At 45.3% G+C, this 24,684-nt stretch overlaps 12 protein-coding genes across 12 annotated transcripts; 3 read left to right on the top strand and 9 right to left on the bottom strand.

Moving 5' to 3' along the window:
* Positions 1-16: 16 nt before the first annotated feature.
* SJAG_00144 (GRIP domain-containing protein) lies at positions 17-2,322 on the bottom strand. The gene has a single exon (XM_002171403.2). It carries the CDS (start codon positions 2,155-2,157, stop codon positions 124-126), a length of 2,034 nt encoding a protein of 677 aa, XP_002171439.1. The 5' UTR covers positions 2,158-2,322; the 3' UTR covers positions 17-123.
* A 199-nt stretch (positions 2,323-2,521) lies between these two features.
* SJAG_00145 (RNA-binding protein) lies at positions 2,522-7,002 on the bottom strand. The gene is made up of 4 exons (XM_002171404.2): positions 5,121-7,002; positions 4,795-4,971; positions 3,331-4,708; positions 2,522-3,279 (listed from the first exon to the last, which is right to left on the bottom strand). The coding sequence occupies exons 1-4, from the start codon at positions 5,892-5,894 to the stop codon at positions 3,248-3,250; spliced, it is 2,361 nt and encodes a 786-aa protein (XP_002171440.2). The 5' UTR covers positions 5,895-7,002; the 3' UTR covers positions 2,522-3,247.
* Positions 7,003-7,698: 696 nt separating this feature from the next.
* Positions 7,699-8,067, bottom strand: SJAG_00146 (hypothetical protein; the record flags this gene model as incomplete). The annotated part of the gene is made up of 1 exon (XM_002171405.1): positions 7,699-8,067. The coding sequence occupies one exon, from the start codon at positions 8,065-8,067 to the stop codon at positions 7,699-7,701; it is 369 nt and encodes a 122-aa protein (XP_002171441.1).
* A 229-nt stretch (positions 8,068-8,296) lies between these two features.
* Positions 8,297-8,924, bottom strand: SJAG_00147 (Sm snRNP core protein Smd1). The gene is made up of 3 exons (XM_002171406.2): positions 8,768-8,924; positions 8,679-8,728; positions 8,297-8,630 (listed from the first exon to the last, which is right to left on the bottom strand). Exons 1-3 carry the CDS (start codon positions 8,779-8,781, stop codon positions 8,350-8,352), a joined length of 345 nt encoding a protein of 114 aa, XP_002171442.1. The 5' UTR covers positions 8,782-8,924; the 3' UTR covers positions 8,297-8,349.
* On the top strand, positions 8,875-11,984 carry SJAG_00148 (hypothetical protein). The gene has a single exon (XM_002171407.2). It carries the CDS (start codon positions 8,956-8,958, stop codon positions 9,547-9,549), a length of 594 nt encoding a protein of 197 aa, XP_002171443.1. The 5' UTR covers positions 8,875-8,955; the 3' UTR covers positions 9,550-11,984.
* On the bottom strand, positions 9,567-11,760 carry SJAG_00149 (hypothetical protein). Its single transcript, XM_002171408.2, has one exon. It carries the CDS (start codon positions 11,489-11,491, stop codon positions 9,734-9,736), a length of 1,758 nt encoding a protein of 585 aa, XP_002171444.1. The 5' UTR covers positions 11,492-11,760; the 3' UTR covers positions 9,567-9,733.
* A 74-nt stretch (positions 11,985-12,058) lies between the features above and the next one.
* Positions 12,059-13,063, top strand: SJAG_00150 (CMGC/CDK/CDK7 protein kinase Mcs6; the record flags this gene model as incomplete). Its single annotated transcript, XM_002171409.1, has 1 exon — positions 12,059-13,063. The coding sequence occupies one exon, from the start codon at positions 12,059-12,061 to the stop codon at positions 13,061-13,063; it is 1,005 nt and encodes a 334-aa protein (XP_002171445.1).
* Positions 13,064-13,230: 167 nt separating this feature from the next.
* Positions 13,231-13,858, top strand: SJAG_00151 (hypothetical protein). The gene has a single exon (XM_002171410.2). The coding sequence runs from the start codon at positions 13,237-13,239 to the stop codon at positions 13,702-13,704; it is 468 nt and encodes a 155-aa protein (XP_002171446.1). The 5' UTR covers positions 13,231-13,236; the 3' UTR covers positions 13,705-13,858.
* Positions 13,814-17,536, bottom strand: SJAG_00152 (huntingtin-interacting protein). Its single transcript, XM_002171411.2, has one exon. It carries the CDS (start codon positions 17,313-17,315, stop codon positions 14,001-14,003), a length of 3,315 nt encoding a protein of 1,104 aa, XP_002171447.2. The 5' UTR covers positions 17,316-17,536; the 3' UTR covers positions 13,814-14,000.
* Positions 17,537-17,671: 135 nt separating this feature from the next.
* Positions 17,672-22,485, bottom strand: SJAG_00153 (DNA polymerase zeta catalytic subunit Rev3). Its single transcript, XM_002171412.2, has 2 exons — positions 18,394-22,485; positions 17,672-18,350 (listed from the first exon to the last, which is right to left on the bottom strand). The coding sequence occupies exons 1-2, from the start codon at positions 22,275-22,277 to the stop codon at positions 17,840-17,842; spliced, it is 4,395 nt and encodes a 1,464-aa protein (XP_002171448.1). The 5' UTR covers positions 22,278-22,485; the 3' UTR covers positions 17,672-17,839.
* On the bottom strand, positions 22,430-23,840 carry SJAG_00154 (pyrimidine nucleotide transporter). Its single transcript, XM_002171413.2, has 2 exons — positions 23,684-23,840; positions 22,430-23,621 (listed from the first exon to the last, which is right to left on the bottom strand). Exons 1-2 carry the CDS (start codon positions 23,755-23,757, stop codon positions 22,700-22,702), a joined length of 996 nt encoding a protein of 331 aa, XP_002171449.1. The 5' UTR covers positions 23,758-23,840; the 3' UTR covers positions 22,430-22,699.
* A 234-nt stretch (positions 23,841-24,074) lies between these two features.
* SJAG_00155 (60S ribosomal protein L21) lies at positions 24,075-24,646 on the bottom strand. The gene has a single exon (XM_002171414.2). It carries the CDS (start codon positions 24,622-24,624, stop codon positions 24,142-24,144), a length of 483 nt encoding a protein of 160 aa, XP_002171450.1. The 5' UTR covers positions 24,625-24,646; the 3' UTR covers positions 24,075-24,141.
* Positions 24,647-24,684: the final 38 nt, after the last annotated feature.

The raw sequence follows: 24,684 nt of genomic DNA, 5'->3' as shown, positions 1-24,684 counted from the left end.
ACAATTAGTTTTAAAATGGTGAAGATGCTTGTTTATTAACTAAGAAAATTAGATGCATGATGAGTTGTCTTCACGTTCATGAAAAATTGGATGAGTGAGGGAACAAGAGACAACAAAAAATCGTTACTTTATGCTTAACAACTTGGCTTGTTGATCACGGTCAAGGTCTAAAAGAGTGGCTAAAAGAGTGCAGATGTCATTTCGTTTGTCCTTTTGATCAAGGAATTGGAAGAGGATATTTCGTGTGTACTCCTTGTCGATAGACATGTCATCATCTTTTCTTACGTTACGAGGCTTTTGTGTACTGCTCTCAGTTTGTTCGTTGTTTTGAGCTTCAGGTGTGTCTCCAGCAGTCTGATTGGATTTAAGTTTTTCATACTTAGAATACACAGATCGAAAGGAAGTCTGTAAATGTTCGTAGCGCGCCATAGAATCATGCAACGCCTTCAGTACATTTTCGTGCTCCGTCCGAAGAGAGGCATAAGCTGAATCAAGAGAGCTGTCCCTTCTACTAGAAGAAGATGGCTCTGAGGATGAGCTTTTTGGAGGTGTATTCGCAACATCTTTGTCTGTTCGCAGATTATCTAATACACTGCGCAGCTCTGTAACTTCTTTGTATAGCTCCTCTTTGGCCTTATTGGAAGACTCAAGCTCACGAACAAGACTCTCAAACTGTTTCGCACTGGTCTCTTCCCTTTGCATTGTAGACAGTCTAGAGAGGTCACGCAGTTCCTGACGTTCACTTTCCAGTCTTTCGATTGTTTCTTTTAACCGTCGAGTGTCGGCACTTTGCTCTTGTAGCATAGATTGTGCCTCCTGCATCTCCTCTGTTCGTGCTTGAAGACGATCATCCAACTCTGAAAGTTGACAACCGAGCTCTGTATTATGCTCCTTGATCATTGCATACTTGCGTGCGTAGTCGCTGGCAGCGTCCATTTGCTTCTTTAAAAGCGTGTTTGCGTTACCAACTTCGGAATGAAGACTTTGTATCTGCGTTTCCTTCTCACTTAATTGCGTTTCTAGCATGGCAAGCTTGTCTTCCAATTCCTTGGTTTTAGCCTGAGCGGCGTTTATTTGCTCTCGCAGGGAGGAACGATCTGCCTGCAATTGGGTGATGGCAGCAATGTGCTGCTCGTTTTTCTGCTTCTCTGCGGTAAGCTGAGACTCAAGTTCTGTCGTAAGTTTCTGCGACGCAAGCAATTTGGACTCTGTTGCTTTGATCAACGACTCCGAAGCTAGTTTTTGTGCAACGTTTTTTTCCCGTTCGGTGTCGAGTAAATCTTGAATAGAAGACTTCTCATTTTCTCTCTGTTTTAGTGTGTTCTTCAGCTGAGCAATTTGCTCTTCGTACGAAGCTTTCCGTTCATCATCGGACACTCCAACAGTTTCCAAAACAAGTTCCGGGTCAGTCTGTGTATTACCACGAGGTGAGTCTTGCTGCTTCTGTGTAATGGAAGTATCTTTGTTCAACTTTTTCTCATCTCCATTGACGTTATTAGATTGAGGAACCTCTTCCTCCAAAGACGGCAAATCTGTGGGTAAAATGGGTCTCGATTTTGCCCGTCTGTGTGATTTTCCTTTAGAAACACGTTTCTTACTCCAGTTCCGGGGTTTTTGCTGAACAACAGTAGGTGCATAAGTGACAACGGATGGCGACACTGCAGTTGTCTTGCTTAGCAGCTCACTTTTCTGTTGAGTCAACGAATCAATTTGTTCTCGGAGTTGTTGGATGGAAGTGCTATTTTCCTCAAGCTGTTGCTGCAAACCCTGAATAGCCTTCTCAGACGCTTCCTTCTGTTCATTTGCTTGTTTCTTCGTGCCTTCTAGCTCGATAGAGAGACGACGAACCTCATCCATAGACATACTGTACCGTTTTGATAAGTCGTCCATGTAGTCAGAGAAACCCTGTACATCGTCAATGTCTGACAATGGAGTTTTCTCTTGCAGCATTTTTTGAAATTGCTCAATTTTCTTTTTCTCGGCTACTAATTGCTGTCTCACATTTTCGTATGCCATACTGAGACGCTCTGCACGCTTTTCCTCCAGCTTGTCTGCATTTCCCAGATCTGTCGTTGAGAGATGTCGAGAATGAGTCCGAGCCTGCTCTTGGGCGTATGCAAGCGAGTTATTCCATTGATCCTTCAGCCGACCAAACATCGTGCAGAATCACTAGTTTACGTGAAGATACAAAGAATTTTGGATCCAGATTCCTTCGGGCAATTGAATTGACTTTCTTTGAGTCTTCCAGCTGTTCGTGTTTTGCTAGTAAATGCTTACGCAATCCAACTTGTGGTGCATTTTTGGTGGTGAGGTTCCGGAGGGCTGGTACCAACAACACCCACGCCATAAAATTGGGAGAGACTTAAGAGCGAGGATATATGTAAACTAGCAACTAGCTCACTAGATAGCTATAGCCCGAGGCTAATTATAAACGAGCTCCGTAACATTAACCGCAAATGAGCATGGATCTTTAATCCGCTTTCCCTCATTTCGTTTGTCGCACCCAGCTTCGTAATAAATCCTGCATTTATATTTCACAAGAAAACAAATCTAATGATACATACATTAAGCAAAAGATAGCACACACCTTCCAAATGAACCAAAAGACTTTCGTATTAAGATGGACGAATAGGGACAGCACCGTCGCATTTCAAAGGCAAGAAGGGGTTTGGAAGCATGGAGGGAACGAATGGTAGGAGCAAGGAACAACTCTGGGAGTATTGATCGACGGCGACCAGGGCGAGTGGTACGGTGTAGAAGGCATTTAAACAAAGATGAAGAGAGCAACGATGATACAGGAGAAAGGCAAGGAGAGAGAAAGCTCATGAGATATGAGAGATCCACATCCCGATTCCTCTGTTCAACATCAAATATCCCTTCCTTCTGCTTCTCGTCCAGACAGTACTCCCTCCTCTCCATTCATAAGCGCCAGGTAGTTAGGAAGACATGTTTTTTGAACCGTCAACAGGAATTCGCGCGTAAAAAAGAAACATCAGTCATCAAGCCATAAGCGTAAGCAAAGCGTAACAGGGGAAAAGAAGAAAAAAAGACGAAAATGGAGTGGGGGGAAAAAGAAGAAAAAGTTGTAATCGGACAAATCGTGCAAAACTATAGTGGCCGAGAGTCTAACAATGACTCTTAATATATGTAAAGAGATAGCCATGTATATGCAAAATTTAGAGGAATGAAAAGCAAACAAATGCCGCTAGGTGAAGGAAATCACCACTTTGTTGCCTGTCTTTTGAGTTTAACATTTGCTTGTCGTCGGCGGGAATAAGCCTGAAGGACAGAGTTAGTAAAACATGTTGGCATGGCGCGGTGGCAGCTTACCAATTTGCTGAGCACTGGCGATTGACCGAAGTTTACGACGAGCGTTGTTAGGTGCCGGGAACGGCTCCTCTTGACCACGATTAGGACCATGACTGACAAAGATCTTTGGGCGGTAGGCTGGATTCTCATCCATGACACACGAGTTACGGAACTTCTCGATGAGACGCTCCTTGCCTTGAATGTTGGCATAGCTGATGTCGCAAATCTTTTCGGAATGGAAAACGTTCCACTGCGTACCGACACGAGCCTTTCCAAAAGTCACGATAGATTTCGGCTCGATGAAGTTGATGAAAGCATAACCAACATTGCACTTGTTTACAAAGTCAATACGCAAGTACAAGAAGTCGTAGGTGTTGCGGTTCGTAACGTCAATATAGTCACGAAGCATTTGCTGGGTAAACTTATTGGGGATATTTTTAATCATGATCGTCGTACGGGTATCAAGGCCTTGAAGGATGCGATCATAATCAACAACATTGCGGTCCAAGGAAGCAGACCGTTCCATGCATTGCGAACCGTTGGAAATAGAATGAGGAATGCTAACGTCGCGGAACGAAGGCCGGTTATTGTTTGTGTCATGCAACGTTAGTGAAGCAAAACTCAAATTTGACGGGTTAGGACGAGCGGAACCAACATCTACAGTCAAACTTCTCTTCATGCCAACAGAGGCCAGATTTTCCGACTCACGCTCATTTAGCGATTGCGGGATGGAATTCCAACGCGAAGAAATGTTGTTTAACCAGTCATTCGACAGATGACGCAAACGGAATGCATTGGGCTGCCCAAGCGATGTTGACTCGAGCCCAAACTTCGGTGCACCAAACGCACTGGCACCATAGTCAAACTTGTTTGACCGGTCTGCAAGGGGTCTGTGCAGACGCTGTGTTCCCCAGGCGGGCGAAGATTCTGTACGGCCTAAAGGCACAGACTGATACGCGGGGAAGGCATCTGAAGCGTAGGGTGAAAACGACATCTCAGTAACGGTATTGCGACTTGTTGACGACACACCGGTACTGCCACTCCAATCAAAAGAAGGAGGCATAGCGCCGAGGCTCTTCATAGAATAGCTTGAAAGTGAGGCAGAGCTACTTGACGAGTCAACTGACGGGTCGTAGTACGAAACTCGGAAGCACATGTTGTGAATTACACGCCCGTCCAGTTCTTCGTAGGCGAAAGACGCATCACGCGAGTCAAAGTACTTGCAAACAACCTGGGCAACACCGTTCGTGTACAGAGTTTTTAAGGAAATTAGGGAGCCGAACGCTTGGAGTATCCCCTGCATTTGCTCCTTCGTTACCGAAGTGCTCCCCTGTAGTGTGATCAATAATTGACCTTCATTGTCATCAAGAAAGTGAATCGGAGCACCCTGGTTTATCATCTGGGTGTGCTGTTAGTAACGCGATTGCAGAAAAAAAACCAAAATAACAAAACCCTCATTCGGATCAGTGCTTAGACAGAACGAACCTTTTGCAGCGTTGCCCGTGAGCAGAACTGACAATTGAGTAAACGATCATTGAAGAACCGTCTGTGGCGTAGGGCTTTTGAAGCCTGGATGGATTGACGGAGATCATAGAACGCGACAATGATTATTCCATCGGTCGAAAGGGCCGATGTGTCAATACCTTTAACATCGCCAAATTGCTATTTGTCAAGGGTTAGTAAATGTCATACACAAACGAAAAAGCGTAAGGGGGGTTTCTCAAAAAAAACAGGACGAGTCCAAAAGCGTCAAACCCACAGTTAGGCAGGTGACGTTTTTGAAAGCATTGTTATCAAACCATTGAACATACAGAAAAGATCTCAATGAGTGAAGAGCATGGAACGATGCGAGGCAAATTCGAAACGATCAAGTAACGCGACGTGACCGTTGAGTTGTCAAAGAATGAGGGTACCGTAACGTCATGCGCAGCATTGGGAGCGCATTTCAGACCGACCAAATTGTTCGTAATGGCAGCAGCAGACGTAGCGGCGTTCGAAGCGAGAATGGAGAACGGTTCACCTGACACTCTAGCAGCCGAGGACGAAAGATCTGCTGTCGAGATGGGCGGGGACTCGGAAAGCACAGAGTCCTGTGGATACCAAGACGAAGTAGTACTAACGGTAGCCGATACGGCGTCTGCCGCCTTGCTAGTGAGCGGGTTGAGCGAAACTAGTTTTTGATTGAGGGAGGCGAGCAGAGCCGAATGTTCAGGCTGTTTGCGGAGAGCAGCGCCTGTGGTGGAGGATGCCGCCGTCATAGTGGACGACGACTTCTCCAAAGAGGCGGCCAGGAGGGAGCGTGGTTGCACAGGCTTGGTCAATGTTTCGTCTTTGTCCTTGTTGAGCTCACAAGACGTTGTGGGGTTGGTAATGGTGCTGGGGGCGCTGGAGGACTCGTTCATGCTGTTTGACGAGGGGCGGCTAAGAAGCGACATTCTCGGCTTGCTGGAGGCTTCGCTAGGCAGCATGGGGGAGTGCAATAGGCTCGATGGCAGTGCTGGGCCCATTGGGTCGATGTCCGCGAACGGCATCGAGTCAGAGGAGAGGCCTTTGTTGAGACTCGAAAGGGGCAAGTTGGCTGTCATTTTCGAAGAAAAAGGGTATACACGGAATCAAAGAGAAGAGGGTCGTTACAGTGGGTGACAATTGAGTAATTGAACGAAGCAATGGCTGAATGATTGGCCGTTTCACGAGGTTCAATCAAGAAAGAAGATGAGATAAAGGCCGAGAAGAACGAAGCGACAAGAAATAATGGAGACAACAGCTAATGGCGTCGGCAAGTGCTCATAAACTGTAGGTAGCTTAGTAGAGAAGTTTGGAGAAAAAGGTTTCGAAACACACACACAGGCAGCAATTGTGCAATGAGCAGAAGCGAAACGGGGACACACACACGAAAAAGCGCGAGAAGATAAAAAGAGCTAGAGAGGCAAGAGAGAAGCAGCACGCGCTTGATGGGCAAGAAACAAATTAGATACAAAAGAAGGAACCCTGTAGAAGAGGAGAGCGAGCAAAGATTCGTGGGACAAACGACGAAAAAGAGCGAAAGGACAAAGAAAAGAAGAACAACGCAACTGACGAGGAAAAGAAACGAAGGTAGAAAATAACGACGGACAAAGAAAAAATACTAGCGAGGATTGATTCTTTCTTGCAAAAGGAACAAACGTAAAGAAACCTGAAAAATGCGCGACGCGACGCGAAAATTAAAGTTTGGTCAACTCAAGAAGCGACAAAAGCTAGTCAAGACGAGTGAAAACACACGTTTTGACACGAAACAAGACAAAGAACAAGACTAGAGAAATAGTTGCAGATGCTGCACGACGCGTAAATTTCGTCGTAGTAAATTAGAAGAACAACGGTTGCACACAAGCAAAATAAAACAAGCACACCGGAACCAGATGGATTCACACGCGAACACACGCTAAGAGAATCGTGTACTGTGCTTTAATACGCGAAGAGAGTGTTGGATGTGTGCAAAGCTGTCGTTGGCGAGACAGCACACAGGCGACGAAAACGAGAGAGAGAGAGAGAGAGTGGTTGGTAGAGGATAAATGAGGAGGAGGGTTGGGATGCTTTTATCGGCCAAGGACGTGCTTTTGACGCGTCAACGCGTTCCTCCCGTGTTCTTTGTTTGCAGCTACGGAAGACTGCTAATCAACACGCACGCGTCGCTTTCATTCGAAGCAGGGCCTCAGCACCAAAGAACGCGCCGATGACGAAGGCACGATCGGCCCTGACGTCACGCGTTTGCAAAAGGGGGCAGTTTTCGGGAAGACGGACGAATACCAACGATGAAAAAAAAACAAGCTTAATTTAGCGACAGCTAAGTCTACCACGTGAACAGTGTTTTTTGCGGGGCCTGCTGCTTAATTGCCGCTGAATCTGCTAACGGGACGGTCCGCATCGTCAGAACAGAAACCAGAGCAAAAAACGCACGCGTGGTCTAGACCACAAAGTCGTCCACGATGGCCGCCGATGTCCTCCGTATTCGATGACGACAATGGTTCGTACGCGATGCTGATGCGAATAAAACTACGAAGGGGGTGGTTGCACGTTTTCACAGGGTTTCTTTGTCCACGCCTGGGCACACGTTTTCTGCGATAAGCGCTTTTCGGGCCCTGGATTGGGCCGCGGTGACGTAGGGGGGGCTGTTTGCGGAAATTTTCTTGCATGGAATCCGACGATGATGTAGTCTCGTAAATGCAAACGCGAACGCGTGTGACCGTGTTCGCGTTTGCATTTACCAGGCTGGGTAAGACGCCAGCTTCGCGTTCATTCATAACAATTCATTACTCATAAAACAGAGCGGGTGATCTGTGGAAACGTGCAAGCAGACCGGTTTCACCGCTCTGTGCATTACTCTATCCTTCATACGCAGCCGCCACAGGGCCTCTACTCCGTTGGTTCGACAGCATTCCAATTGAGCGCGTCAAGCTGGCTAACGCGGTAGGAAAGTACTTGCATAATAAGCTCTTGTTGCTCGGGAGTCGGTTTTGGGTGTGCGTACATCCGAGAGAGTGCAATTTTTCGAGACTTTTCTTCCATTTTGGGCTCCTCGCCGGCTCCATCAAGATTACCAACTGTTTCCCGTAGTTGCCATAGCTCATACACAGGCTCGCTGCTTGGGAGGATAATCCGCTTCGATGGTTTTCGTGAGGGAGTGGAGAATGTCACGCGCGGATTTCCACGAGCATCGAACGGAGTCGGCTTGCCAATCGACTGTGCGAGCGGGTCGTGTTCGCGATTCTTCTTGTAGCTCATGGTGGGCAGGGGGAGACGGGGGAGCAAAGAAATGATGGTGGTGGTGGTGGTGGTGGTAGTAAACAGAGAACAAGCATAGCGTGATCACGTGCAGAGCACATGCCGCACGTGGAGCATATATCACATGACTCCATCGGCTGGTCTTAAACCGATTACCCCACCTGTTTCCCCACCCGCTTCCCCCACTCATGCCACCAAACGTCAGCCTCGTTCCGTCGTAAACATCGTTTGTTTTTTGTTTTCAAGGCTGTGTAGCTTCGTGTGACGCCACTAAGCCCCCACTTAGAAACCCCGCCGACCACGGCCACGAGCCCTGGCTCGTCCGCGGCCCCTGCCGCGGCCACGCGTTTCCTTTTTCTTCTGCTTGGGCTTAGGCGAGTCGTCAATGAGCAGCGTGTCCAAGGGTAGCGAGTCTGGAAGAATAAAGTAACGGACATTGCTCCCCCGAATGGAGAGCGTCTCCAGAGGCACAGGTTCTCTGTCCTTGACGGTCATTTTTACAGCTTTTAGGTGCGTGTTCATTTGCATGTCCACCGACGTGATGGTGCCGTTTACGATTGTTCCTAGTCGCGGTGTTAGCGATGAATGTACGCGTTTTTTTTCGCCCATACCATTTTTTAATTCAATTGAGATAGTCTCGTTCGTGAGTTTCATCAAAAACCTGCGTTTGTTAGCAAGAAAACGCGTTTATCTGCCATACCGAACGAGTTTCATGGTGCTGGTCTGGCGTGTGTGGTTGAGGGAGGAGACAGGCGAAGGGAGAATACAGAGAACGAGGATCCCGAGGCAGCACCGAGGGACAACCGCTAGCGCGGCTGCCCCGCGGCTATGCCTCGGACGTGCTAATTGCACCTTTCCCCTTTCCTCCCTTCGCCAGTCTCCTCCCTCATGCTCTGGAAACGAACGAATCGCTGTATTCGTCCTCCACAACTCCTCAAGTCACTCCAATGTCGTTCTAGTAGTGCTTCTCCTTCGTTTCAAAACGAGATTCACAAATTACGCGTCAAGTTTCAGCAAGAATTGTCTACTGCACGAGAGTGTCGCTTAAAAAAAAGCAAAGACACGCGTCCTTCTGCCAGAAGGAACAACACCTTTACAGAACAGAGGGCTGCTATCGATGCGCTTATTCCTACTATCCGTTATGAGCCTATAAAGGAACTTCCTTCCGCCGAATTCCAAAAACAACGCAAGAATAACGCGAAGAAAATGCTTTTTAAGAAAAAGGCGACTCTCATTAAAAAGATCAGCTCGCTGTACACGTCTCCAAGTAACTTTATCGTGTCACACGAACAGTTGGATACGGAAATTGAACGCGCCTTTGATCCTACCTTTTTCCGGACCTTTGACCCACTTCCCGCGTCTTCTTCTGCAAGTTCGTCTTCGTTTAGCTACGAGTCCTTGTTTCTCGACGACTTAAACGACGCAACTCTCCAACCCAAACTCGAAAAAGTTCTGCTGCGCGACTTGCGAAAGAAAGTCTAATACAAGGTTAGCATGTGCTGGAACATTTTCGCATAAATGTACTTTATTTTGTTTATGATGTCATGATCTGCATAAGTGTTGCGACTGAATTGGCGATTTGAGCGAGGAAGCTGGGCTTCTTGGATGAGGAGCTGAAATTCGTCAAGCTCTGTTCGCATAATGAAAGCTGCTTCGGAGGCGTGTACTAGTCTTCAGGCTGCTCGGCAACGGAGACAAGCGCCTCCTTCTCCTTTATCATTTTCATTTTCGGAGAAAACTGCACTTGGACAATGTCAGAAGTTTCAATGGCTGTCTCAAGGTCTTCAGTAATGCGTCCATTAAAACCCTCCATGAGATCGATTTTGTCCAGCGGAACCCGCTCTTCTTTTTTGTACAGTTTCCAAAATAGAAAGCAGAAGAATGCTACCGGAGCTGCCAAGTATGCCTGGAAGAAATCAATCGCGTTGGTTTTCCGTCCGATAGGAAACAAGGCAATGTACAATTGCGCTATTAGGCACAGCACAGTCATACTTACACCGTAGTACGAACCAAGCTTACCGAATTTGCTTGTAAACAAGAGTTCGTTCAACGTATGTCCTTGAAGTTTCCATGCTTTTCGAAAACGCAAATGAGCCAAACAGATGCTTCCCCATATGAAAATGGTTGAAAGACCACATAGTGACAACAGCCAGTTGAAGACTGCACCCCCTAAACCTGCCTCAGCGACATACGCAATGCAGCCGAAGCACAAGACACCTATTGTTGCATTCCGTGGTTCTCCCTTCTTCGTCGTGCGTCGGAAAATTTTGGGAGCATATCCATTCTTGGCAAGGGCGAATAGTGTTCGCCCGGCTGCGTACGACGCGGAGTTCGCAACCGAAATAGTGGATAACAGGATAACCGCGTTCATGATACTTGGTAGGGCCCTTAGATTTGCCAGTTGTAAGGCCAGTACAAATGGCGAAATAAGTTCTTCTGACGTGCTCTCTGAGCGCAACTCTGGAATATTGCCTGGCACGATGAGCGTCATCATAAACAGTCCTACGACATAAAACAAAAGGACACGCCAGAATATTTGCTTCACGATTTTCGGTATGGTTTTGTTTGGGTTTTGTGCTTCTCCGGCTGCAAGACCAACAAGTTCTGTTCCGGAAAGGGAAAAGACGGCAATTACAAGCACCGAACAGAATCCTTTCAGCCCGTTCCGGAATGCCATCGAGTTCTGCCAGTACCGTAGACCCACAGTACCCAGGTCGTTGTTAGGTATGCCACCCACGTCAATGATGATGCTAAGTATAATAAAGACAAAAACGGCAAGAACTTTCACAATGCTCAATGCAAATTCCACTTCAGCATACCCCTTGACGCCCACAAAATTGATGCCGATAAGTATGACAAAAAAGATGGAAATCCAAACAGACGCGCGAACGTGCACGTTCCAAAAGTTTATAACCATTGGCGCTACAGTTAGCTCCAGCGGAATCGTTACCGAAAATGCAAGCCAGTATTGAATGCCGACAGAGAAGCCCCATGCGGGATGGATGAACCGGGAGAAGTACTTGTAAAAGCAACCAGGGGATGGATACACGACCGAAAGCTCTGCAAGAGCACTAGTGGTACAAAGAACGTACAGGCCAACAATGATAAATGCAATTACAATACTTGCAGGACCACCGTCTGATAAGGCGTTTCCACTGCCGACAAAAAGACCTGTTCCCACACATCCTCCAATGGCAATCATTTTCATATGTCGACTTTTCAGTTTCCGTTGAAGATTGCCGGAGGCTGCTGCTGGACTTTCACTTGCTTCTCGCAGCGTCTTTCCTCCAAGTGTGTCTCCGTCAATGCTTGGAATACGAGCAAGTACATCGGGTGTGGGTGCCTCTCTTACATAAAGAACTTTTAATGGAGTCTTGACTGGCTCGTAGGGATCTTGGTCATCGCTGTTTCTGAATCCACTCATCCTTCGAGTGCGAGAAAGGTGTTCCTGTTTGTCAATCTACGAAGTCAACAAGTACAATTCCTGTGGCAGGATCTGATTTAGGATGAAAGATTGAAGTCTTGTTTAGCTTGCTGGCCAACTGCTAAGAACAGATGGGCACAAAAGGACGGTGAGTACAAATTCTCTAACGTAAGAAGGAAGGGGACCATGGGGGCTTTATCATTTTTATATTCCTGCTTTGAGCCGTTTTCATTTATCCATATCTCGTCACGAATTTGTTTGACCATGAACCTAGTGAGCCATTAACTAGGGACGTATGGGTTATGAACAGGGGGTGAACGGGATTGTTACTACGTTAAACTGTACTACAACACTATATTATTCAATGTATGTTCTCTGAGTGTTCTACTACATATAACGCTTTTCTAAACCGTTTTTTTTTTTTAAACCTCTTTTAATATTACTTTTTTGTAGATTATGTGTTGCCCCATTTACCCCCACGTTTACAAACTCACCACCAAAACCGACAAATTTAGAAAGGTGAGGAGAGCGTGGTTCTGTGTGAAGGTGTGTTTCTTGCTAGCTGTCATGGCCGACATTGAAAAGTCTGAAAAATGGACATATGTGAAGGAGCGCAAGGTTGGTGAAGGTACATATGCCGTTGTCTTCTTGGGCCGGCAAAAAGAAACAAACAGAAAGGTTGCTATAAAGAAAATTAAACTCAGTCAATTCAAAGATGGACTCGACATTAGTGCAATTCGCGAGGTGAAGTTTCTTCGAGAGATTAAACACGAAAATATTATTGAATTAGTTGACGTGTTTTCTACGAAATCGAACTTAAACTTAATTTTGGAGTTCTTGGAAAGTGACTTGGAAATGTTAATTAAGGACCGGTCTATCGTCTTTCAACCGGCTCATATAAAGACCTGGATGGTCATGCTTCTTCGTGGGTTACACTTTATTCATTCTCGATTCATTTTACATCGTGATTTAAAGCCTAATAACTTGCTGATTTCAAGCGACGGAAAACTGAAACTTGCTGATTTTGGTTTGGCCCGTGACTATGGTACAACGAACAACATGAGCCACCAAGTTGTTACCCGTTGGTACCGGTCGCCGGAACTGCTAATGGGTGCTCGAGCATACGGTACGGGCGTTGACATGTGGAGTGTTGGCTGTATTTTCGCCGAGTTGATGCTTCGAACACCATACCTTCCTGGTGAGTCTGATTTGGATCAATTGAACGTCATTTTCCGAGCCTTGGGTTCACCGGATCCTAGTGTTTGGCCAGCCATGAAAAAGCTTCCCAACTACGTGGAAATGAAGGCCATGCCTCCACCGAATGGAGGTATGGAAGCTCTGTTCTCTGCCGCTGGTTACGAAGAGATCAATCTTCTCAAGACAATGCTTCATTACAACCCAGACAAACGTCCCACTACATTGGAGGCCCTGCAGCATCCTTACTTTTCCTGTGCACCTCCACCCATCCCCCATCAATATCTCCCGCGCAAGGGAGGTGAGAGCGGTGTACAGCAAGTTTCCAACGATTTACAACGTCAAGGTGCCGGAGGAACTGCTCAAGCAGTCCGGTAACCACAACATCATTGTGTCAACTACTAAAGTATAACGTTCTTCTCATGCACCTAACTTCATCCTTCCATCCAATCTACGCAATCTACCTTACGTCTTTCTGCTTATCTTTTACCACTTACACTCTCTCGTCTTCATCCGTCACCACCCAAACTCACCCATCCACCGTTTGAAAAATGGAGGCAGCAGCGGATTCAGCGCCTTCGGATGCGATTAAGTTTTCTTGGACGTTTCATGATCTTCGGAGTAATGTTATAGGAATCGTTATTCTCTGCATTGGTGTGGCGTTCAATGTTATTCATATCCAAAAAAATGTTTCCGAGGATGAAAAAAAGAAATACAAAGGTCTCCGAATTGGTCAGTATTCCGTCTTCTTTGGTCCTCCAGGATGTATTCAGTGGTTTCCGTTCCGAATTGTAAAGGATAAAAACGCTCCGCCTACAGTTACACCAAAGGAAGTTTTTGTAAAACTCATTGGCTCGTTCGTCCTTATTCAATGTTCTTTGGCTACGTTCAATTTCGCGGTTTTTGGAATTGTTTCCCTTGCCATTATGCTTTCTTGGAAATTGTTTGAATACAGTTCTGGCCTTTCACAAGCACCCAGCAGCACCGACAGCCAAGTCGAGTCCAAAAAGAAGCGTTAAAGCTATTATAGAACAGTTCGATAGCAACAACATATACAACATCGTGCTCGACGGCATGTTCTCTTTGCATTGGTGCTGATTTCCTCTTCACTCTTTCATAGATAATACAAATTACTCGGTCTCCTTTCGTTTCTTGCGATTGATTAAAACATTATATTCATGTGCACTACAAAAAACAAAAGATGGCACAGATTGTAAAATACCTGTTGAAAACGAGAGAGTGAAAAACATACTTCTTCAAGCAGGCCGTTCGCAAGATATACACGCATACACGTATGCAAAGCTGAACGAGCCACCTACTCTTCGGAGTAATGGTAAGACATTTTACGCATGTCCATGAGCTTTCTTCTGGCGGCATTCAAATCATGTTCCAGTTTTAAGATTGAAACTTGTTGTTCCATTTCCTTAACTCGGAATTCGTGAACACCTAAACGACTGTAATCCTCTTGCTCAGCTTGTTGTTTTGCTCTAGCCTCAACGACAGACTGCACTTGGCGAACGAGGGCCTTGCAGGCGTCGCCAACAGCTTTCGCTGCTTGTTCCAAGTGATCTTGTGTCTTGGATGCGAAATTGGCCTTTACACGGGAAGCAGCAACCAGCTGAGCGGTGGCTGCCGCAACACCGTTACAAGCAACAATCAAGTGCTCAAGATCATAGTTTCCGTTAATGATACCGTCGGCAGTCTCAATAAGTGTATTTGTAGCACGAGCAACAGCTTGAGCGGCGGAAATCAAACCCTCTGTCCAGCGATTGTTCTTCTTGTAAAAAGCGGCCCTTGAACTTGAACCCTTTCCTTGTGCTACAATTTCTGCCTGAGCGGCGGTGGAAGCTTCAATTAAACGAGCAATAGCCTGAGTAATTGAGATGGATGCGTTCAGCAAAGAATCATGAACTTGTAACTCGGATGGCGGAAGGTTCATGTTCTTTGGTTGAGCAAGAAGAGCATTTAGCTTTTCAATGGCATTCTGGATAGCCTTTGCCGTATCACGAAGTTGCTGGTCAACCAGTTCCTCCACATTGCCATTTGCTTGTACCACGCCAACTGTCTTGCTCTGGGCAGCATATGTTTCAGCAACTTGACTAAGGGTTTGTAAGTTTTGTTGAAAATTAACATTATTCGCAATGACGAGATCCATTTTCTGGTCTGAGGACAATTGATGCACATTGCGAGAAACCAGATCTGTCAAAAACTTTTTGGCATTATTCGCAACTATGCGAGCACACGAAACAGTCTTGTCGACTTCATTATCATTAGAAGCCAGGCGCGAGATACCTTTTGTGTTGTTACACACCTCGGCGACCGCACCTGAGAAAGCATTAACGCTGTTAATAACCTCGGAGTGATCAGCATTAGGACCATCGGCAAAGAAGTTGTTGAAAGCGGTAGAAAATTCTGTAGCAACGTTACTGGTGTTTTCAATTGTTGTTAACAAGAACTCGGCAGTTGCGTTTTGATTACCTGCCTGCATAGGAGAATCAAGTTCGTAAACACAATTGTCCAACCGCTTAATACCCGTGCGAAGAACTGAGTCAATAATCTCATCAAGTTTTTGAAGTTGAGCTCTTAACAAGCTATCAATCTGACTATCCATTGCCTTGTCAACATCGAGCTGAGTTGTTTGCATCTCGCCCAATTGCATTAAAGATTCATCAACAGCTGCCTTTTGTATTTCCAATTCTTCATCCTTGGACTGAATAAGGTGCTGGAAGTGTCTTTCCGTTTCTTCCAGACGGTGTCCAAGATCGGCAATCTGAGCATCCTTCGCACGAAGACTGTTTTCGAGTTCGCCAACTTCCTTTGTATAGCGACCGATAAGTGAAGAAAGTTCGGAAGCCTTGTCTCGCTCCAGAGCCTCTGCCTTTTGTTGAAGAAGACGCAAATCGCGTTCAGCCGATTCCGTCTTACCTTGTTGTAAACGACGAAGGTTGTCAAGTTCGTGACGAGCACGGTCACGCTCCATAATCATGTCGGCCAGCTCCAAGTTCTTGTTCTTCATCTCCCTTTCCAGGCGCTCCCGCTTCTCCGTGGCTTCCTGGGCGGAGCTAGCCTTCAACTGCAGTTGCTTGTATTTGGAAAGCAAATCCAGATGTTCTTGACGAAGCTGAGTATACAGCTTAGCCAAAGCTTCATACTTATTCTTCCATGTATCAATTTGTTCACGAAGGTTTTCAATCGCATCGTCTTTGCTGTTCGTTTGTGCTTGAGAACTGATTGTCAACTGGCGTAATTCGTTCTCCAAACTTTTAACACGAGCGTCGTATTGCTGAAGCATCATTTGGTCTTGCTCTACTTGTCCTTGTGTTGCCATAAGTTGTTGCTGCATTATTGCTAACTGGCCCTGGTTTTGCATTTTCTCTTGCTCACGAGCATAAGCTTCTTGTGCTTGACGTTGAGCCTCAGCTTGCATGCGTTGCATGGCTTCAAATTCTTGGGCCTGTCTCTCTGCTTCAATACGTTGACGTTCCATATCGGCAGCCTGTTGAGCAGCCAATTGCTGTTGTTGCTGCTGAATCGTTTCCAGCCGTTGGCGTTCAGCTTCCGCGGCTTGCTGAGCGGCAAGCTGTTGCTGCTGCTGTTGTTGTTGCATGGCCAATTCTTGGCCCAATGATGGGTCGGCCCAAAACTCTTGAATGGGTTCCGGAGCGGCATATTGACTGGCGGGCGTGTTTTGCGCCTGGAGGTCTGTCGGGAAGGGGAAGCTCGATCCGCCCGTAGGAACAGGAGCAATCGTTGACGAGCCCGTTTTTTGTGGAGCGATGGATTCTGGGCGCTTGGGAAGGTCAGGTGCATTGTCGTCGCCCTCCAAATCTGGAGGGTCATGAGGAAGACGGGGAATGGAAATAAGGCTAGTAAGGTAACGCAGGTTCGAACAGTCAAAGTAAAACTGACGCAGACGATGATGCTGGGCCTTATATCGTTGTTTCAGTGGTTCAATAGTAGATGCGTCGTCGACATTTTTGTACAAGGCACGCAGCATGCTGGTCAAGAAGCGATAAATACCATAGGATTCGTGCACTAAAGGCACAAGGGCGGCCATTCGGCACTCATTCTTTTTGGCACGGACAAAGGTACTGAAAATTTGTTTCTGAAATTCATCAATATGGTCCTGGAGGTTCATCATGTCATAAATGGTTTCGTAACCTTCGTTTGGATCATCCACACGTCGAAGACTAATGTATTCTTTGTATTCAAACGTGCCGTTAAACTCTGGGTACTGCTTATGGAAAGCAAGTTTGTCAAGCAAATAACTTACGTAGTCTCGAATTAATCTTCCATAATGTTTGGCTCCATCATCAGTAAATTGACGCGCACAGGCTTTCAGCCAGCTGGCCTCGTTCACTGAATCACGAAGAGCTGACTTGTGACCCTCCTGAAGAACTCTGTGAATAGTAATCAGTGCCTTGAATGTCTGTACTTCATTGGAAAAGATAGGCTGGACTTTTATAGCTGTCCAAAACGGTTTTGCAGTATGATGATCCCAAGTAAAAATAACACAACTTCTTACATGCTTTCTCTTAGGTGCTGTCTCATCAACACTTGTGGCCTTACGAACACTCGTTACTAACGAGGAGTCCGTCATCGAGTGATCCGTATATGTACGGAACGACATTGCGTTGTCGTTTTCTTATATACAAGCAGAAGTCTAACAAATTAATGTTCTCACGACGTTTACGAAGAAGAATTGTAACTCCTCCCGTTATTTCTTGGATTCTTAGGTTGTGTATGGCTTGGTGGAAGTTGCAGTACAAGTAAGCTGTGGTATCGGAAGGTCGTGATGCACGACGGCTATTAAGACGGAAATGGTCATATTTCTCCAAGGAAAACCGGCTCAAGTTCATAGTAGCTATTTTTGTCTAAAAACGCGAGCAGGGACGAATATAATTATTGATCCGTAGTATTGCTACTTAATTTACGTTCCGAGAATAGGGACTGAATTACAGTTAGAATGTGAATTACCTCTATACTACAAGCATAATAGTCATTATATTAATGTTTTTTGTGAAAGAAGGAAGAAACAGGGAAGGCTTTTGAAGGCGGTACATTAAACGAATTGTATGAGCATAAAGATTTTGTAAAATTACAGACAGGTTGAGTTGAAACCTGTAGCGTCATTCTGCGTTCAGCACCATTCTTTTACCAATCGAGTGCTTGAAGAAGCGCAGAATAGCGTTTTGAGTGAAGATCTTTTAGACTTCTTAGCCGAACACGTTCATAGTAGATACAGCAGTTTTGAGAATTACAGTAAATAGGATCAACTGAGGAAATACGGCTGCATCCCTCGCATATGTGACTGAGCCGATTAAACAAAAGTGAAGAGGAATTAAGGTTATAAAGGGTGTTCATTAGTGCTTTGTCAGAATGCTGCCGGCAATCTTCACATAAAAGCGACGTTGGAGCGTTGGGAACTGCAGTAACTGGATTCTTTAAACATAAACAACACAACATGGTATGCAAGATCTGATCCAATGTTCTTCCTTGGCCAACTGCAGAAGCTTTCGTCGACACGGAATCAGTAAGTAGCTTCTTTACTTTGGGCATTTGGTCGTACCAAAGTTTGGCACTCGCGCCCAGTACATTCAGCATGCGATCTAAAGGAGGAATGATGTTGTGCCTAATGTAATAGTCTAAATCCAAATGAAGTGTACTATCGTGTTAGCTTCCACTTTATTATAGCAGATTTATCATACCTGTCATTCACAAATTCCTCCGGACTAACAGACCGCTTTACTAATGTCGTGTTCGGAGGAGCAGCTACAATAACATATGGTACACGTTCACCATACTGTGGTTCCATGCGAGCATCTTGCAACATGAGTCGCAACGAAAGTGCAGCGCCAGGTGGTGCTGTAGTCGCATCTTTGTACGTGCCCAGGTAAACTTCTTTTGAAAAACAAAAGTCCATGATAGAAACTCGGTTTTCAACAATGGACGAACACTGTTCCAGAAAAACGCGCTTTACTGAGGACAAGTCCATTGTGTCGAATAAAGCACAGAGACATGCCTGGAGAACTTTCTGTTGCACGGGCGTACCGTCTCGCCTTACGGTTTCAATGCCTTTAGCGTCAAACTTAGGTTTTTTGTCGCTTAAAGACTCAAAACTGTATCCAACATACCGTTTTTTGGCTAGCAAAAAGCATGGAAGATAAACTTTCTCGAATTTGAGCTTCAATGGAGAGGGAAGGGCGGATGATATTTTGTTAGCCAAAAGCTGAGCACGTTTAAAGGCTTCCTCTTTAGTTGCTCCAGGCAATTCAACGAATAGACTGTCAGTGTCGCCATATACCACACGCGCTTCAAATTGTTCGGTAGCATTGATTATGTTGATAGAGCGCTCTAATATTTCTCGGCCGGTCTGAACGATAGTGTCGGCAATCTCCGAACACGGCATTCTGCCAGAAAAAGAAGCAGATGTGTAGCCGTATGTCACGTTTGCTATTAGTTTCAGTGCCAACTGTCGACCATTCAGAATCCGATGGATATTGGCATCAGTGCAATCCTTCATACCAGACTTCAACAGTAACCGCGTATCAATAAGTTCCTCAAGCATTCTCGCTAATAGAGACTTTCGAACATTTTTCTGAACATAAGCAACTCCGTTTGGGGATATGTAAATGTCATCCTTTAAGGCTTGCAAAAGAGTAGGATCAGCCTGGTAAAATGTAAATCCTAAACGTTGTGCCTTATCAATATTCCGAACATATCCTAGACAAGTGGAGAAGCAAAGATTGAAAGCGATGATGATAGAAGGGTACAGAGATTGGAAATCCAAAACTGCTACTGGATTTTTGAACAGATTTGTCTGTGGTTCAAGCACAAGAGGCAAACATTCCAACGCGTTTTGTTCGGTCATTTGTTGTGGTCCGGGTGATGGGAGAATATAATTCTCACTTTTTGCAATTCTGAATAAGATGGATTCAACTTTAAACTGTGAACCCCTCGATATGACAGAGTAAAAGTCGACCCCAATAATTCGTGCCTGTTCTCTCACCTTCGTAATGACGGCGCTAGAAACAAGTATACGAAGATCATAACTGACTCTTGACAAATGATACTGTACAAAATGCAACTTATCTCGAAGTTGAGAACTAGCCCAGAGAGTGTTCAAGTCATTCTGGCTATAATGAGGTGTCTGAGTATCAAAAACATGCGAGACTACTGACTCTAGTGAGTAATTAAACAAATTATACTCACCCTTCATTAAACGCCATATGTTTAGTAAATGACGTCCAACAACATGAAGGGAAGTTGCTTTGCGATGACCCCAGGGATCATCCTTACTACCGAACTTTCCTGATTCAAATTGTTTTAAGCGAGAAAGCTCAGACGTTAAGTCATACTGAAATTGCATCATGGCCCTCTCAATAACATAGCCCCAAGAAGATTGCTGAATCTCATATCCACAAAGCAAAGTTGGATCAATGTCTCGGGTAACCGATATGACTTCATTAATGAGTTCAATTTCGGTGTCCACAAGGATAAAGTAAACATGAGGAAAGGCTTTCTGATACAACTCTAATGGTATAGTGTCATCACATAAAATACAGCACATGCCATCAATCCCCTCGACATTGGGGTCAAATTGGAAGGCAAAGAAGCATCCCTGCAGCTTATCCTTTTTGGGATCTGGTAGTTTATCAACGTGAGACGAGGCAAAGCATTCCATTGCGAGAAGTTTGACGCTCGAAAAGGCATCACGCTTGAAGGTCTTGGTAATTATATTTGACTGCACAAATGCGGGTTTCGATTCTCCTACGGTAGTATTCCATGAGCTCATTAAGGAGGATGAAGTTGGCGGTAGATCTTTAAACTCCCACTCTTTAACATGAAGAAGACCATGTCCATTTGCAAGACTGCTCATGTCTTCTGTTATTCCTGGGTGAAAAGGAGGAAGATTTTCAATGGAATGTACGCGGGGTCTTTGCATTTGCGAAGGCAGAGATGTGGCATTGGGATCATAGTCTTTAGCATTCGAAAAATAAACATCGTCATACACTGTAGATGCTAAATTGTAATCATGCAACTCAGCCAACAATTCCTTAGTGCTCGGAGGACCCTTTGAGTAAATGAAAAATGGGCGATTTGAGGCGTTTTGGTTCGATGGTTCCGGAATTTGAGTCAGAAACGGATTGTTGGTTGTATACTTGAGCTTACGACCGAACTCCTGATGACGAGTTTGTTCGTGTAATGTTTCCGGGTTTGTCGAAGGAACAAACAGAAGGTCATGGGTCATTGATTGTGAGGTATCTTGACTTCCACCCTTTTTAGCATTACTGTTTTCTAACGAGGTTCCAGTCACAGTTTCGTGATTTTCGCTGTCAGATTTTGTTGACCCAGTTGAAGGAAACATGTCGGATACTCTCCCGGAAGTATCGTTAGACTCTTTTGAAGCCAAAGGCGTTGTAGACGAATGAGCACCAAGTAAGGAAGATTGTGAATTGCTTGGCAAACTAGATGATATAACAGTGTCACGGCTATTAAGTTCCAGCGCCGCTTGCTTGGTTTGTAGCTTTACAATCTGATTTGTAGAATATGGACAGCTTGCATCTGTGCATTCATAATGATGATCTACGCATGAGAAAGTTGTGTCCACATTCTCATAGTCTGGAATTGGTACATTCGGCTTTTCGCTTGCTGATGCCTCAGAAGCAATAAGCCGAAGGGCGTTGGAAAACAGTTGTCCGTTCTTTTCCGCCTTTCGCCATTCAAGCTGAGTAGAACGTTCGACTGAAGAAGAAACCTTTAATCCGGCCTGCGTACTCTGCAAGTATGTCAAACCTAGACTTGAATTTCCACTGCTGTTCACAGGTAGACCCCGACGAACAGCTTCAGACTTCCAGACTTCCGCTAAACTTCCAACGGAATGGATACGCTCATAGACCGACAGATCTTCGTACAATTGAGAATGTACAAAGTTTTCTTGAATCCGCATTCGATTGAGGACGGCAGTAACAGAAGCTACGAGCTCGCATGAACAGTGAGTTTTCCGTGTTTCCTTATCGGTAACAAGCTCAATGCGATTTTCGTCTAGTTCCATGCAATCACAACCATATAAGTTGTGGTCGATGAGGAATTGCAAGAGATAAGGCACATGTGCCTCGTAAACGCGTGTGCTGTTTTTCAGTATTCGTCCTTGGCGAAACAGGTCTGCAAGTTTATTAATATGATTTGGATTAAAAAGAGATATTTTGCAAAAGAGACGCCAACCAACATGGTAGCCGTAAAACGGAATCCCTTTAACCAATTGAATATTATACACAAGTTGAACGCGAGAATTGTCTAAATGAAGAGAGCGACTCAACGTTTCTTCGATAAACTGTTTCAGCTGTTTCAGAAACTGGATCAAGTCATCATGTTCCTCCGGAACAAAATCAATAAAAAGGTATGGAAAGCAATTGTGTAGAAAACAACATATTGAGTCACCAGCCTCGGTAAGACCAAATATTCGTAGTACTGGCAGAGAAACCTGTTTTGTTGAAAATCGTGTACTTGTCAGACAATCCTCCTTTACAAAAGCAGGAGCCGAATGGAGCGGCTCAAGCGTCCAATCCATGCATTCCAGCGATAATTTCATGGAACAGTATTACATTGATTATGTGATTTTGCAAAAAAAAGTAATCAATGGTTGCTTCGTAGTCGACGGTGAACGATGAATGAATTCGCAGTAAATCTGCAATGTAAAGACACGATTTCATTTGGGAGAGATGCGTACAACAATTATTATTAGTGAACAATAGTGAAATTGCCCTAAATTAATTAACGAACTTGGAAGGGTATGTTCTATTTGGTTGTGTATTTTGCTAAAATAAATACGAGATAATAGTGAGTTATAGGACACTGCTGGAAGCAGGCAGTAAAACAGTTGACAGAACCAGGGAAAAAAAGAGAGGACAATGGTCACAGGAATGAAGGATGATGAGGTTGGATGAGGGTTTCAATGATGTGTGCCAACTGTACATGGTCGTTTTGTTTTAAGAGTTTTTTGGATGGGAATTTTTATCGGCTGAATAGTTGAATAAGTACTTCGTAGCTTCCAAAAAGAATACAAGCATTAGGAACCACACGCATGAGATGGGCTGTTAGACCACCGTACAAGCCGACAATACCCTGTTCTTTCCATACCAACTTGAAGCACTGGAGCAAACCAGTGTATTTCAGCTTACCGTCAGCCATGGGGCTCTGTCGTAATCGGGTACGAACGACTTCGTGAGGGTAGGCTATGCATGCAGCCAGAAGCTTGGCTATTCCTGCTCCGCCTAAACGACCGACCCACTCTAAACCTCGGTCATAAAGAGTAACCCGTTTTCCCTGGAGAACACGCTTTTGTCTGCGCATAGCAAGCGTATGCTTAAAGCGTTCATACAGAACCCACTGCAACGTACTCTCACCAACACCCAGAAAACTTGCAGTGAGACCTTTGTATAAACCACGGATGCCCTCCTCTTGAACGGTTTTCACGATACAGTCAAAAGATGATTTGTACCGTATGGAGTTTCCACTCCGTTTGTCTAACTGAAGGCGAGTTTTCACGAGCCAGATAGGGTTTGTTACTGTCGAAGTAACAACTCCAGCAATGGCTGCTGAAATAAGATGAATCTGTGTACTTTCTTGGCCATTGTTGAATACATCGGCCAAGATGCGTTTACCATTCCCGTAAGTGAAGAAGTTAATTGCTCGAGCAGGCACTGCACCAACCAAGTTTGGTCCCAAACCCCGAAACATAGCTTTTGGTCCTTCCTGAACATAAACATTCCGCAAAATTAAACATGTATCCGCAAAATGAGAGACAGTCGCCCGAAACACATTCCGTGAAATTGGAGGCCGTTTGGCAAATTGTTCCTTGTAGAAATCCGACTGAAGTCTTGTCTTCACCACATCCAAGGGAGCTGTAGCTGTGGTTCCAAGCATTCCAGCAATTCTATATTAAAACATTAACACGCAGTTCTTTGACAATTTGTTCGTTTCATTATCTCATCGTACCCTCCAGCAAAAAGATGTGCTAAAGGCGCAGGTTTAGGAGCAGCTTTCATTTCTGCTTCGCTGCTAGAACCCATGGCTACAGCTACGTGTCGTGTTCAGCGACAGCTTTTCGTGTTCTCTCTGCAACTTGGCTGAAAGATTGGTGGTGAGTTTCGTTAAGATAAACATGTGCAACAAGCGAAAGTTTAGATAACAGGGTAGGGTCCTGATGGAGAAGTTTAGTGACGAGAATGAAAACGGTCTACGGGAAAGGACACCTACCTGTGCAGACCCTGGTCCTAAGATGAAGCGTCTGGCACACCTGAGGCAACACTGACCTCGACAAACAAACCAGGCCCGCACAGACACAAGTTCTCCATCTACATACACTCTCACTCTACATCGTATATCCTACCTCTCCTTCTCTTCCTCACAAACAAACGTATTTCGTGCAGTCCACTCCAAACACTGTATTTTGTTTAAATAGTGGTGTCGTAGGCAACGGGGTGAAGGGTGACGGGGGTGTTGTCCTTGGTAGAGACGACGTGAGCAGCAACAGGGAGAGCAGCTTGACGACGAAGTTGGACAGTCTTGCCCTCGGCTCTGGCCTCTCTACGCTTGACCTCGTTTTCCTTGACACGGTTCAAGAAGTCTTGACGGCACTTGGAGTGCTTAACGTGCTCAATACGGACGTTGACACGCTTCTCCATGTAGCGGTTGCCAACAACCTTGTAGATCAACACACCAACAGAGGTTTGGGTGACGTTGTAAACGACACCGGTCTTGCCGTGGTAGTACTTGTGGGGCATACCCTTTTGGACAGCACCATTGACCTTGATGTCGACAATGTCACCGATCTTGTAGGTCTTCAAGTACGTGGACAAACGAATTTGACCATGCTCTCTGTATCCACGTTGGAAAAGGTAACGCGTACGAGCTCTGATACCGTAGGAGTGAGGCATGTTGCTGGTGGTGGTTGTGAACAGGTTCCAAGCTAAACAAGTCCTGAGTTTTGGTTTCGC

The sequence above is a fragment of the Schizosaccharomyces japonicus genome, assembly GCF_000149845.2.
Source record: "Schizosaccharomyces japonicus yFS275 unplaced genomic scaffold supercont5.1, whole genome shotgun sequence".
Taxonomy (NCBI): domain Eukaryota; kingdom Fungi; phylum Ascomycota; class Schizosaccharomycetes; order Schizosaccharomycetales; family Schizosaccharomycetaceae; genus Schizosaccharomyces; species Schizosaccharomyces japonicus.
This window is presented reverse-complemented; position numbering and strand designations above follow the sequence as displayed.